This window comes from Elephas maximus, chromosome 1 (assembly GCF_024166365.1).
Source record: "Elephas maximus indicus isolate mEleMax1 chromosome 1, mEleMax1 primary haplotype, whole genome shotgun sequence".
Lineage (NCBI taxonomy): Eukaryota > Metazoa > Chordata > Mammalia > Proboscidea > Elephantidae > Elephas > Elephas maximus.
In genome coordinates, this window is record NC_064819.1 from 31,992,773 (window position 1) to 32,006,652 (window position 13,880).

Below are 13,880 nucleotides of genomic sequence, written 5' to 3' on the forward strand. Positions count from 1 at the left end.
ATCATTTCATAATTTTGCTATAGTCAGGTCCCAAGTGGACGGTTTGCTTTGAGGATTATCCAGGACGCAGTCTAAATCCTGGCCGGCATTCCCTCTTTACACAGCAAACTCTTCATCTGAGTTTTTTGTGCTGCTCAATCAGGGGATATTAAAAAGAAAAAAAACCCTAAAAATCCTTCTCTGTGTATCTAAGCAAAATACAAGGTAAGTATGTCGTAAAGGTAATCTTATAAAGCACCCCAAAACAAAATGAAAATTCAGAATTCTTTTGAATTTGTTTAACTGGGTGTTGATTAATGAATCTTCAACATTCTCTGTTTAGGGCAATTCACTAAAGGAATCCAATTTTAAAAATATGTCTTACAGAAGAATTCAGATTCTTTGAACTATTGTACCTGTTCCATGGTCTGGTTTATGGTAGAGCTAAATGACTTATAACCTTCAACTAGCTTTGTTTAACATTTCTTCACTTGTGAGGGTTTATCCCAGAGGCGACAATAGCAACTATTTGCCCAGTAATTACAATATATGAAAGGGTAAATAGTTCAGGTATGACAGTGGCAGGGATTTTTATCCTCCACAATTTCTGCTAATCAGAATGTTTTGCATATCCCGCTTAGGTATATAAGTAGTTAGGTTTATTCCTAAAGATGGGAGTGAATCAAGCACTCACTGACTCACTTGTAACAAAGATACAACTATGAACTTTTGTAAAACGCAAGAACTGAGTCTGTCAACTATCAGTCAACAGAAAACTGCTCAGTACCAAGCCTAAGCACGTGTTCATTTGATCATTCAACTCAAGATTTAGGTAAGTAATTCAGTGACTACCTAAACTGAGATACGTAAAATGATACACGGCTACCACTTTGAGGAAAACCTGATTTCAGAAATAAGAGAAATAGTGCGACATATTTCCAAAAGGTGACGTGAAAAGGAATAATAATTTCCTGAATGTAAGACGATAGATTGTGAGACCACTTCTCTAGGTTGGAAGGTGAGGTGAAGTGCCATGTATCAATCTAACTCCAAAGGAAGACCCAAAACCAATAACAGAATATTCAGGGATGGGACATATAAAAAATGTGAAGACCACAAAAAAGGAAAACAAACCCAAACAACAGATGGGAAACAGTGAGGGTAAGATTAGTGAGGTAAGAATGGCCATGTCAGGTCTGCGCTCCCAGCATGCCCCAGCACGAGCACTTAGTGGTTAAGTCCCCAGAAGGTCCAGTGTGGTACTACCTACTGCAGCAAGAACTGTCCTGCTGGCTGCAAGCCTCAGCAGGTGCCTACTGTCCTCCCCTCTGTGCTCGCTTCAGCAAATTCATATGCTGAGCTGACTGAACCCTTATCTTCTTCCATCTGGAGGGACAGAAAAGCAACAAGTCTCGTATTACACAGCGACACTCTCACCATATTGAGGGTTAGAGTCAAAACAGCAAGTTGGGTTCCACAATCTGGGAGGCACAAACAGGTGTCCACACAACAGCACATTTTACCGTCACACACACACAGCTAACAGCACTTGTCAAGGGAGCACAAGGAAGCATACAAAGTATAGCCTTGACCTTCCAGCGCACCAGGCTGATACTGGAAACCCTGGTGGCGTAGTGGTTAAGTGCTATGGCTGCTAACCAAAAGGCCGGCAGTTTGAATCCACCACGTGCTCCTTGGAAACTCTATGGGGCAGTTCTACTCTGTCTTATAGGGGTGTTATGAGTTGCAATCGACTTGATGGCGACCGGTTTGGTTTTTTTGTTTTGTTTTAAGCTGATATTAAACATACAGTACAGCGAAGTTAAAACCACGCTTCTGTCAACAAAATTCATTTTCTACCGTTAAACAAATTCCCTGCCACTAAGATTTAAGCTTCTTATTACAAAGATACGCTCCATTTCTCACCTCATGCCTCTGCTCTAACTGGCCGCCTGCAGAGTGGAAGGATCATGTGACCTTACAGATGTCACAAGACACCTCAGTAGGGGACCTGACTTGATTTTTTGGTTAAGAAATTTAATCCTTTATTTGAAATATTTTTTAATTTATACAAACTTCTTTTTCCCCCTAAGTTTGTTTTAGAGGTCGTCCAAGGAAGTTTAAAAATGTGCCCCTAACCATCCTTACTTTAACCTTTCTTAAATTATGAGAAAATGTCATCACCGAATTAAAAACAAATTTTGCGTCATATTTTCCCAGACTTAGGATGGATTGATAATTACTTTTATAAAAAGAATGCTATGGTAAATTTCTCGTATCTATATAAAAAGTTAAATGGTAGAATTCCTTAGTTTCAAAAGTACAGTAAGTTTATGTGAAGATAGCTGACTAGCTTTGCCTATAAGCCAGGAAAAGGGAAAACACTTAAATGAACTTTCATTGATTCAAAAGAAATCTGATTAGAGTTTTGTGTTAATGGTTCTTAAGAAGCTCTAACCCGATTAAAGATTTGAAAGCTCTTAAAAATATCTGGTATCTGCACAATTGTCTCTTCTGATACCACAGTAAACAGTGAGGCTACCACTGGTGACATCCAGGGTTACTGTTTAATGCAGTTTAGAAACGAGATGTATTCAGAATTCACAGATCTGCCAGCAGATGCCCCCAGGGGTCACTGCTCATCTCAGCAACTGTTATTTCTGCTTGGCCTTTAGTTAAGCGTGTTATTTCTTCTTTTTGTTTTTCTTTAGTTATTATCAGCAACAAACAGACTACAGTACTTAAAACGATCTTTTATAGATGGGGATTCTGGAGGCTCCAAGAGGGGAACGCATTTGGTTGGGAGACGCAGAGCAGCGTCAAGGGCGGCACCAACTGGCATCCAGGCCCCATCGGGGCTCTTCCCCTTGTTACACCGCCTCATCAGAGAGCGGCTGGCAGCAAAGTCCGCCTGACCAGTACACCCTGCTCTCAGCCTGTTCTTTCACAGATAATTGTTAAGCTTTCTATTTCTTTGCAGTGTTGTGGAACTGGGATGGTTCTGATTTATGATCTTCTTTCCCCATCCACTTTTAGTCTAGTATTGTACAAAAAAATGAGGCTTAATTTAAGCCAACGTATTAAAAATGATTTCATAAAAATATTATGACTGTTCTCAAGGCAAAAGTTATCTTCGCTTGACAAGAGTTTGTCAGTGTTTTTACATAATGAGTTCTCTTCCTGCCTTAGAGCTGAACAACTGGATGTTCAAAATATGACAGGTACCCATGGCTTTCAGAAAGTTATCCACCTGTAAAACGGGACGTACGTATTTGGCTCAACCAAAGGTGAAGGCAAATCTTCAAGTTGATTTTGACTTTAGTTCTTGCGTTAAACACGAAATTTAGTTGACTACCACTTAAAGATCCCTTCGTATATTTGCCTATAGTTATTAAAAATTATTAGACCCTTGTAATTCAATGTAGAACCTATTAAAAATCTTGAAGCTGATAATGATAAAAAACTGTTTGAAAGGTTTGGTAAAACTTTAAAACACCTCAAAGTTATGAACACCCAGAGTTGCATAAGAGGCTATTTCAGCAGTGCTTTGTCAAAGCCTTCATATCGTCAAGTGAATGTAGACATACAAAAAACCTTAGAATAACAAAATTAAAAAAAATATATACTTGGTAAGAATCTACAAGTCACTGACAGGGCAAGACAAGGAACAGTGCCAAAAGGAAAAAAAAAAAAATTTTTTTTTGGTCATAGTACTCTTTCTCTGTGAACCAGGGTGGAATTAAATTTAACATATAGTTTTGGTATCTTAATATCAAAAGTTGTAGGATCTAAGCTTTCATTCCCTTCTACCAAAACACATCTCTAGACTACTGCTAGGTAGTTTTTTTTTTTTTGGTGGAAACTGACAGAATGGATCTGTCTGTGAGATAAAAGCATGAATAAGACACACAAAATATATTGTTCAGTTTGTAGATGCACCAAACAGTAGCGTGGGTATGAAACACTTCAGCAGCCGCTACGGTGCACAAACACAAATACGCACATGAATATATAACAGATTTAAGGCAAGATAAAAAACGGGCAACTCTCACTTCCAAGTAAGTACAACTTAAAACTTCATATTCTATGATGGATTTCCGTAGCTTTAGTTATTCAACATGCAAGAGCATTCTTAAATGTGAATAATAGGACAAGCAGAGGCATTGGAATCGTACTAGAAAAGGTAGTTACGGTGTAAATATATATATATAAAAAACAAGGACAGATCTCTGTCCTGTCATTGTGCTGCGTTTTCATCTGAATTTTCTTAAAGCAGAAATGGGTATATTTGCTAGGTTTTAACATACGTATTAACAAAGGTCAAATTAGCCTGGGACAGGGCTGAGCTGGCGGAAATGTCCCAATCCCAGTGACTCATGCGTCTGCTCATCTCTGCTGTGCACAGTTGACCTTCAGCATGCAGAAGAGTTCATGAGGTCCTCCCCTCCTACTCTACCTAAGTCTGCTCAGCTGACTCCTTGCCCTGGACAGTGGCTGCAGTGCGATGAAGTCGTCACTTAAAGCGACTGTGTTGGAGTACATCTATAAGTGGACAGAAAAGGGATGGACATACAACAGGTCAGTGAGCTTATTCATCAGCCAAGAGGCAGACACAGGACAAGCTTTGTAAAGACATCTGTTGCTATGGGTCGGAAATATCACACATGTTATACACATGACAGACACATTGAGTTCACAGCTTTGCCATTAAAAGAACTTATTCACTCTTAACACCACGTTGTTTTTCTGATGGAAAACAAAGCTCAGAATAACGCTGATCGTGGTTTTCCTTGCTACTTTTGGTAAACAAAACGAAGTAGCCGAACAACTTTCTATTTCTCCATCATTTGAAATCAGAGGTGGTGATGTAATGCTGGAATGATAAAGATTACAGCAAAGAAATAATGCCACACGTGGATTCAAATGACCATATACTGTCTCAGGAGAAGTGAAACGGCAGGTCAGAAGATCCCCAAGTGGACCGTCCCTTCTTGGCGCAGATGACACTAGAACACCTAGTCACGTCATTTAAAATGAATTTGGTGAGGCACACATGCACGGCTGATTTATTGTACCTTCCATTTTTAATCAATTTTAACCTATGGTAAAAGAACCAAAATATATATAAAAGCAGTTTTAACATTGCTCTTGACTAAGGGTCCATCTTAAGACCCCAAATATTTCCCCTATAATTCTTTAAAAACAAGCTATAGAAAAGATGACAAGAAATAACATCATTTTTTATACCATTAAGAAATCTCTATGAAATATACCATACACTTGTAAATGCCTAGTGTAGAGTTTCCAAGTATAAACATAAATAAACCGGATTAGTGACTTTTATAAAAAATTAAGTCGAAGTGAAGTTATTCATGTATTTCGTGAAATATAACTTTATACAGGCCGAGAGGAGGATACAAATGTGCCCTCCACAAAGGACCAGAAAAAGCATGAGAGGCAACGAACTAAAAACAGTACTTGTACTACAAATATCTGTCTCTGAAGATTAGGAGTACTAAGGCTTCCTGATACATACAGTGCATGCAGAGTGGAAGGGTCTGTAGGAATGCCTGCTGCAGAGGCATACGGCACAATCAGATTATGCCAATTTTGCAACTCATCTGGAGACCACAACACAGCAACATCCTCATCCTCCTCTCCTCCTTATGAGAACTGTTTTACTGAGGACCCACAATGTACAGGCTCCATGGTGGGTACTTAATACATTCAGTATCTCTAACAATCACATACAGTAGGAATTATTATTCTGGTTTTACTGAGGAGGAAATTGAGGCATAGAGAAATGACCTGATCAAGCACGTACATCTCACAAATGGTAAAAACCGCATTGGATTCAAGTCTGTCAGGCTTCAGAGGAGGCGATGCTGCCTCGGTGGTGTTAGCACACGTATTTGCTAGGATGGAGTTACGAAAGCAAATATACGCTAAAGAAACGTTGCTGATAGTATCAACTGATAAGAAAACTAACGCACCATTTAGGAAGCCTCATCAAAACCACAAAATAGTGAGCAGTTGTCCTAATTGTGGCATGAACATACAACTAAATTTCTAAAATTTAAACAAAATTTACTTGGTATGTAGCACACATTATCCTGAAAAAATCTCAACCTAGGCAGAACTAAGCAATAATAAACTCAGCCGTTACTAGGTGTGAGAGCTGATTAGAATATATTCCTCAGAGAACATACTCAAGGCTGTGGTACAGTTAATAGAACAAATTAAGATAGTTTTTTTTTTCTAGCTCCTGTAAAGTAAAATACACAAAAAGGGTACATTCAGCTAAATAGCTAGCATTTCTGGAGTACCTATTATGCGTTTGAACATTCTTTCATACGAAATAGTTACTTCTAACATATTTTTACTAATGAGAAAACTGAGATTCAGAGTCATACAGTTAAAGTGGCAGAGAGATCTGTCAGGCCCCAAAGACCAAATTTTTAAGCACTATGCAACATACTGCTAAATATTTGCTATTTAACATTTATTAATACTTGAGAATATATTTTATAAAAATCCATCCTATAAAAATTAAGCCAAAGAACTTATACTCCTCTATTGAAAATTATATAAATGGAAAAAAATACTACTCAAATTCCAATGTTTTTAAAGACATGGATAGCCCAACTATATATATCTGATGGAATGCTATGATAAAATTATCTAAAACATATTTAATATTATCTGGATATAACGCGATAGTTTTATATTTCAATATCTGGAGTTTTATTAAGATGAATGTTTTGAAAATTAAAATTTATCAGTAGTCATAAAATTAATAGAAACAATAAGAAAACAACTTAAAATATATTTAACAATTTATATGGCAAAATACTAGACACAGGAATGGATAATTTCATATTTTCTGATATAAGCAAATTATAATGACAGCTATTCATTGTGAAAGATTCTGAATTTAAAAAGGAATTGTATATACAAAGTGGTTACCTGTGCCTTTTCAGTACTTGTAGGATGGAGCTGTCGGCCAAGCACTTTCTTAACAATATCAAGAAATAGACACGTCACAACCATAAGGATTATGCCAAACCAAGCAGAACCACTTGACAGGAGCTGAATAAATACAAAGTACATATTCTGGGACCCCGAAAATGGCCTGCCAAGAAAAAATGTGGGCTTAATCAAAGCGGAAAATGAAAGGCTTACGCCAAGATGTCATGTAAACCCACTATATTTGAAAGAAATATAAGAATACCCCATGAAAACGTTAAAAATTTGAAATCAGTATAATTAGTTGAATAACTAATGAGACAATATGGACTTTGTTAAAAATATAATCTGATTTAATTACTTTCACTGACAACTATAGTCTTTGTTATTGGGACAGTATCAGGTAGATGACTAGATAATTCTATCTTAGTGGTAGGACATTGGTAAGAGTGTGCAGTAAATACAGTAACATAATAATACAGTAATGTAGTAATACAGCCTTAAGAGACTGAGAAAAGCCAGAAAAAAATATGTAACAGTATTTCTGCTGAGCAACTAAAAGACTGATTACTCACATCTTAGGTTGAAAAGCTCTACTCAGAGGTTTTTTCAAAGAACATCTTTTAAAATCAACACAATCACAAATACTCGTTCTACATAGTAGTTGCTTGGAGCCCTGGTGGTACAGTGGTTAAGAGCTTGGCTGCTAACCAAAAGGTCAGCAGTTCGAATCTACCAGCTGCTCCTTGGAAACCCTATGGGGTGGTTCTACTCTGTCCTATAGGATTGTTACGAGTCGAAATCAACTTGACGGCAATGGGTTTATAGTAGTAGTTAACGCTGAGAATCTTGTTTGTGTTTTTATATATAACTTTTCACAAGAATACATGAAAATACAGAAAGACACAGAGAAATAGAGGATTCAAAACAAATCAAACGGCATTTGTAAGTGTTATCTTATGATCTTAAATGGAAGTTAATGTTCGGTTGATTCAAGTTTTTTTTTTTTTTTTTGGTGCCTAATTTCAAGTTTTTTGCCTGATATACGGATCAAACGCACAGCAAGCAAATGTAAGATAAATTCTACAAAGGAGAGACTTGACTTGCCCATCACTTACTAGAGACCCTTGAAGAAGGGTCTCTAGTAAGTGATGGGTGGCTGTGTATCTGATTCTTCCAATGAGGATGAAGCAAACTACCTTTGAGGGAGAAGTCAACTCATACATCAAAGCTGAATGGTTCTGTGTGACTTCTTAGATCACACACATCAGTAAATAATTCAGAAGTAGAATGCTAGTGTAAAGAGAGTTAACTGTGGAGTAGGGTAATCTGGGGTTTAAATCCTGACTTTGCTAGTACCCTTGGGGCTTCATTTCCACAAGGAAAAAATGGAGACAGAGATATTGTGATAAATGAATGTAATACCTTAAGTAATACACCTAGGATGTAGTAAGTATTCAATAAATGTTGGTTTCTTTCTCTATATCAGTAAGATCAGCTGAAAAAAGTGAATTTATTAACAGAACAGGGTCTCAAAACTATTCTGAGTACATTTTATTTATAATAATGATCTATCACAATACATTTTTATTATTGCTAAATCAATGTAATTAAAATACAAAATAATCACTCACCAAAGAATCCCCCCATAAAACAAGGAAAACACAAAATAAAATATAATAGACCCCCAGGTCACAAGGTGATTGATCCAGGTCCAGTAGTGAGTTTCCAAAGCCATCTAAAAAGAGAAACATTAAAAAAATCCTTAGACATATAAAGCAATGACTTTACTTTAGCCTTTTAGATAAAACTCAAGAATGAAAAATATTAATTACAAGTGATTTAGAGTGCCACGGTAGAGTCCCTCAGAAAATAAACATTAATGAAAGCAGCCTAGTATGAAACTGAATAATTTCAAGCTTATAGTATTTCTCTTCTTTGAGGCAGAAGCACTGAAATTTCACATGATTATTCTCAACTCCATGGCCTAAAACAAATTGTACTGTCTTGCACTATACACAGAGAAATATACCTTGGTTTGGCCATAAAAATCAGCTGAGGCTTCCCAAAATAATGAACTTAAAAAAGCATTTTTTGATGAATATGAATTACTAAAATAGCAATTCGTGAAATTATTTATTACTGGAAGAGGAAAAAGAAGTATCTATGGTCAAAGAAGTAAAGAAAATTTACTACTAATGCAAACACAGAATTCGTTCATATTTCTGATTTCGTTGCATACCTTCACTGTGACTGTGATCACCATGACTGTGAAGACCAGAGTGCCAAATGTCCAGTTTCCAAACATCTAAACAGAATCAGCCATTACTGCGTTACGTGTCGATACAGTAAATCAGATACGAGGCAAAAAGTCGGTTCATTTCTCTACTAAAAATCCGTTGCATTATTTAAGCCAGTTACATTTGAAACCCGCAACTATTTTAGTAAACCTCAGAGTATACGAAAAGAAAGACCAAAAAGCATTATTATTATGATCATTATTATTATACGCAGTGATGCTTTGGATATTATCGGACCAGAAACCCAAAGGTGGGTTTAGACTTGTGTGACACTGATTTGGTATGTGTATGTTAGAATGACATAGTGGTTAGTGATTGCTTTATCCCTGTCACACAGCAAAATTTATAACAAAAACCTATCCAATCAGAACAATTTTCTGAAACCACTGCAGCCAGGAGTTGGAGCAATTCACTTGCCACTGTATTTCTGAATACAGCATAAACAGAACAAGAAATAACAGAACTAGCACCTGAAAGGAAAGACCACAGCCCAGTGGAATTACTCATCGAAGGATTCCATATAAAAAATGCAGTTAATGCCAGTCACGAAGTATTCCACTGGGCTTTAAAGCCAAAGCTTTACTGAAGTTTATGAAAAATGTAGAATTCCAAAAGCATGTCAGGATTTTATTTTCACAGACAAAAACACAAACAAAAGCTTATATAAATTTACTTTTGAAGTAGTCATAATTTTTAGCATTGGTTTAAAAATTATTTAAAAGGCTGCTTTTTAAATTACAGAATTATTTGTAAAAACTAGCATATACTCAATAACCTCTCTATCTGATTTTCCTCATCTGCAAAATGGAGACAAACCTCATAGGTTTCTGTAAGAATTAATTAAAAAAAAAATTAGGATGTATCAAAAGTACAGGCTGTCTGATACCTAATAAGCAATCAAAAAATAGTAGCTAAAAAAAAAAAAAATCTTTTTTTTTTATTGTCAGTGAACACCATCTAAGATACATCTATGGGTCCCATGACGTTCACAGCAAAGGAGAATGAAGAAAATCAAAGACACAAGGAAAATGTTACTCCAAAGGACTAATGGACCACATGAACCGTGGCCTCCACCAGCCTGAGCTCAGAAGAACTAGATGGTACCTGGCTATCATCATCAACCATACTGACAGGGATCACAATAGAGGGTCCCTGACAGAGCGGGGAAAAAAATGTAGAACAGAAGTTCAAATTCACACACAAAAAAGACCGGACTTAATGGTCTGACAGAGACCAGAGGAACTTCTGGGACTATGGCCCCTGGGCACAGAACTAAAGCTACTTCCGAAGTTTGCCTTTCAACCAAAGATTAGACAGGCCTATAAAACAAACAATGACACACGTGAAGAACGTGCTTCTTAGTTCAATCACACATCCAAGACCAAATGGGCGACACCTGCCCAAGAGCAAGGATGAGAAGGCAGGAAGGGACAGGAAAATTGGATGAATGGACACAAGGAACCCAGCGTGGAAAGAGAGTGCTGACACATTGTGGGGATTGCAACCAATGTCACAAAACAATCTGTGTATAAATTTTTGAAATGTAAAACTGATTTCCACTGTAAACTTTCACCTAAAACACATTAAAAAAAAAAAATTCCTTGAGGGCAGTTATATTAAGAGGGAAAAAATGTTTGTTGGAAGAAGGGGAAAAAGTAAGTCATATTGTTTATTTTCCTGCTTTCATCATCTCTAGAAGTGATCCAGAAATACTGAAAACCATTGGGTCTGTCTAAGTGGAAAGATTTCAGCTGTAGAGGGGGATCAGTCTCCTCCTTCTGGGCTATGGGGACAGTGCTCTGCAGCACCAGGGCCTAGGCCTGGGAGTGCTAACAGTGCACTTTGCCTCGCCCTCAGTAGCTGGTTTTTCTGGATCCTGACTGGAGGCTAGTTATGCAGTATCTTCCTTAGGAGCAAGGTGGATTTTGGGTTTCCTTTCCTGAGTAGTGTACTTAAACACGCTTCGTTGGTGCTTACCTCCCAATTATTTAGCTTTTTACTTATTTTTAAATGAGTTCATGAATGTCCATTTTTCTAGATGATATATAATTCTTGGGGGAACTTAAAACAAATTTTAAAATTACATCAAGATCTCTAACAAATATTTTATAAAATAATTTTATCTTTTGCCAGTGCAAAATTCTATTAATACAAAAGAAATAATGATTGTGCTCTTCTTTATGGATTAATTTGCTTAAAAACTTGCCATAGTATGAAAGTAAAAACCTACAACTATCAAGCTTAATTATAAACCTGTTGTATTCCAAAAAACCCCGTTTAAAAACACCAAGTCAAAAAATGTCGATTCTGTCAAATGACAGATTTTAAAGTTTTTAATAAGTTCATTTTTAACTTAAAGAAATAAAATGAAAAGATTCACTGAATTACTAATCTGTGGCTTCCTGACAAATGTTTATGGTAAGAAGATATTCCTGTATGGTAAGACAAGTCCCAGGTCTCAACTAGAAGTCAGATTTCAGATACTGTAACTCTTAGGCCTGCACAGGCAAAGCAACACATTTTATATTGAGTTTAACTCTCCTGCTATCTAGAAGAGACACAGAGTTAAAAATCAACTAATAGTTCAATCCTCTTTTTGTCCTCCATTGCAAATTTTCTTTCTTCCCAAACATATTTTGCAATACTGAAGTGTTGCCAATGGAAAGGTGACCAGCACTGAGGAGTGGCAGTGAAGGAGTGTCTTCTCTGTGGGGCTCTGAAGGCAAAGATCGATCTACCTGTAGGAAAGCAGTTTTAGAAACACACACACACAGACACTCAGATACGTCATACACACTCCCCAAAACTACTGAAAAAGATTTCAGAGGCATATATGAAGAATGATTCGTTCTTTCCTAAGCTAAAGAGAAATTAAGAATAAGAGTGACCACTGAAAAATACTTGCTGAAAATTAACACCTATAATATTCATGATACTACTAGGCCCTTACACAAAAACACTGGGGTAGAATCTTCACATTCCCTGAATTTCCCTGGAACCAAGCACATCATGTCCTGGGAGAGTCAGCAAGGAGACTTTAAAGCAGTTTTTGGGAGTAGATGAGGTGGGACCGGGTAGGATGAGGTCTTTGATATAGTAATGATTTCGATAGTAAAAACAGTAACTAACACTGCTAAGACTTACTGAGTACTTCTCTATGCTAGGCACTAATTTAGCGCTTTACCATCGTCGTCGAGTCGATTCCGACTCATGGCGACCCTGTAGGACAGAGTAGAACTGACCCTTAGGGTTTCCAAGGAGTGGCTGGGGGGTTTGAACTGCCGACCTTTTGGTCCGCAGCTGAGCTCTTAACCACTGTGCGACGTAGTATGTCATTTAATCCTCACAGCAAACCTACAAGGGAGGGATCGTATCCCTCATTTTGCAGGTAAGGGGACTGAGGCTTAAGGAAGTCAAACAACTCAGATCACTCAGATGATACATACAGGTGCTTGGATGTCATCCCAGCTCTCACTGATTCCATGTGTGCTGCTCGTCCCTTGTGCCTGGTGGTGGTGGTGGTAGGGGTTTAACGCTACTGCTAGATTAATTGCTAGTGGTAAACTGATATTCATTAATTGGTGGTTTAAATCTAGTGGTAGATTAATTTCTGAGTAGAGCTGGTAGACTTCTTTACGAAAGGGGTAAAGAAGTTAATAATTAGAAAAAAAGTTTTTTTTGGTATGAAGCATGTTCAAGATTTGATTTTCTAAAAAGTTACTAAAAATTAGAAATTATCAAATTCAGGAAATACTTAAATTATGATATTCAACAGTATATTGACATAAAAATATTTTTGAACACTTTTTAAAAATTTTTATTGTGTTTTAAGTGAAAGTTTACAAATCAAGTCAGTCTCTCACACAAAAAGTTATATACATCTTGCTACACACTCCCAATTGCTCTCCCCCAATAAGACAGCCTCCCTCCACTCTCTTTTTGTGTCCATTTTGCCAGCTTTTAACGCCCTCTACCCACTCATCTCCCTCAACATTTTTAATAACATACACGATCATTTAGGCTATAATGTTTAGAATAAAAGGGAATAAAAAATAATGAAGTTAATAAAATTAGCAAAAAATAAAGAATGGAAGGACATGTTAAAATGTTAGATGTAATTACATCTTGGTAGAGTGACAACAGGTGATTTATTTACTTTGTAATTTTTCATGTATATACCAAATTTGGAAACCCTGGTGGTGTAGTGGTTAAGTGCTACAGCTGCTAACCAAAGGGTCAGCCATTCGAATCCACCAGGCACTCCTTGGGAACTCTATGGGGCAGTTCCACTCTGTCCTATAGGGTTGCTATGAGTCAGAATCGACTTGACGGCACTGGGTTTGTTTTTTTTTTAATACGAAATTTACCACAATGGGCACGTATTACTTTCAAAATCAGAAAACAGTAATAACTAGCAAAAAAAGGTCTCTTTAATCTCCTTTTCATCCAATGACTTTTTCCTTCTTCTAAATCCTTCCCCCCCTTCATTCTGCACAGTTCTACCCAATGTTTCAGGTGGAAGTGGGCCCATTCAAGTCATATCCTTATTTGTTTGATGCTCCTTACACAGGAGGCAATTCTGTACAGAAAGGTACCAAGGTGCTGCTTATTTCTCAGGGATTTAGGGCTGTGATT

The 13,880-nt window shown here is 37.0% G+C and overlaps 1 protein-coding gene across 3 annotated transcripts in view; it reads right to left on the bottom strand.

The window, feature by feature from the left end:
- ATP11B (ATPase phospholipid transporting 11B (putative)) overlaps nt 1-13,880 on the bottom strand; it is a 108,123-nt gene that overhangs the window by 10,044 nt on the left and 84,199 nt on the right. For 2 of the 3 annotated variants that reach the window (XM_049881622.1, XM_049881630.1), the window contains 3 exons: nt 9,188-9,253; nt 8,580-8,683; nt 6,946-7,111 (listed from right to left, as the gene is read on the bottom strand). In XM_049881622.1, coding sequence (XP_049737579.1) covers nt 6,946-7,111; nt 8,580-8,683; nt 9,188-9,253 — 336 coding nt within the window. Of the gene's footprint in view, nt 1-4,435; nt 4,522-6,945; nt 7,112-8,579; nt 8,684-9,187; nt 9,254-13,880 lie in introns of all 3 variants that reach the window. The other variant, XM_049881624.1, reaches the window with a different exon arrangement.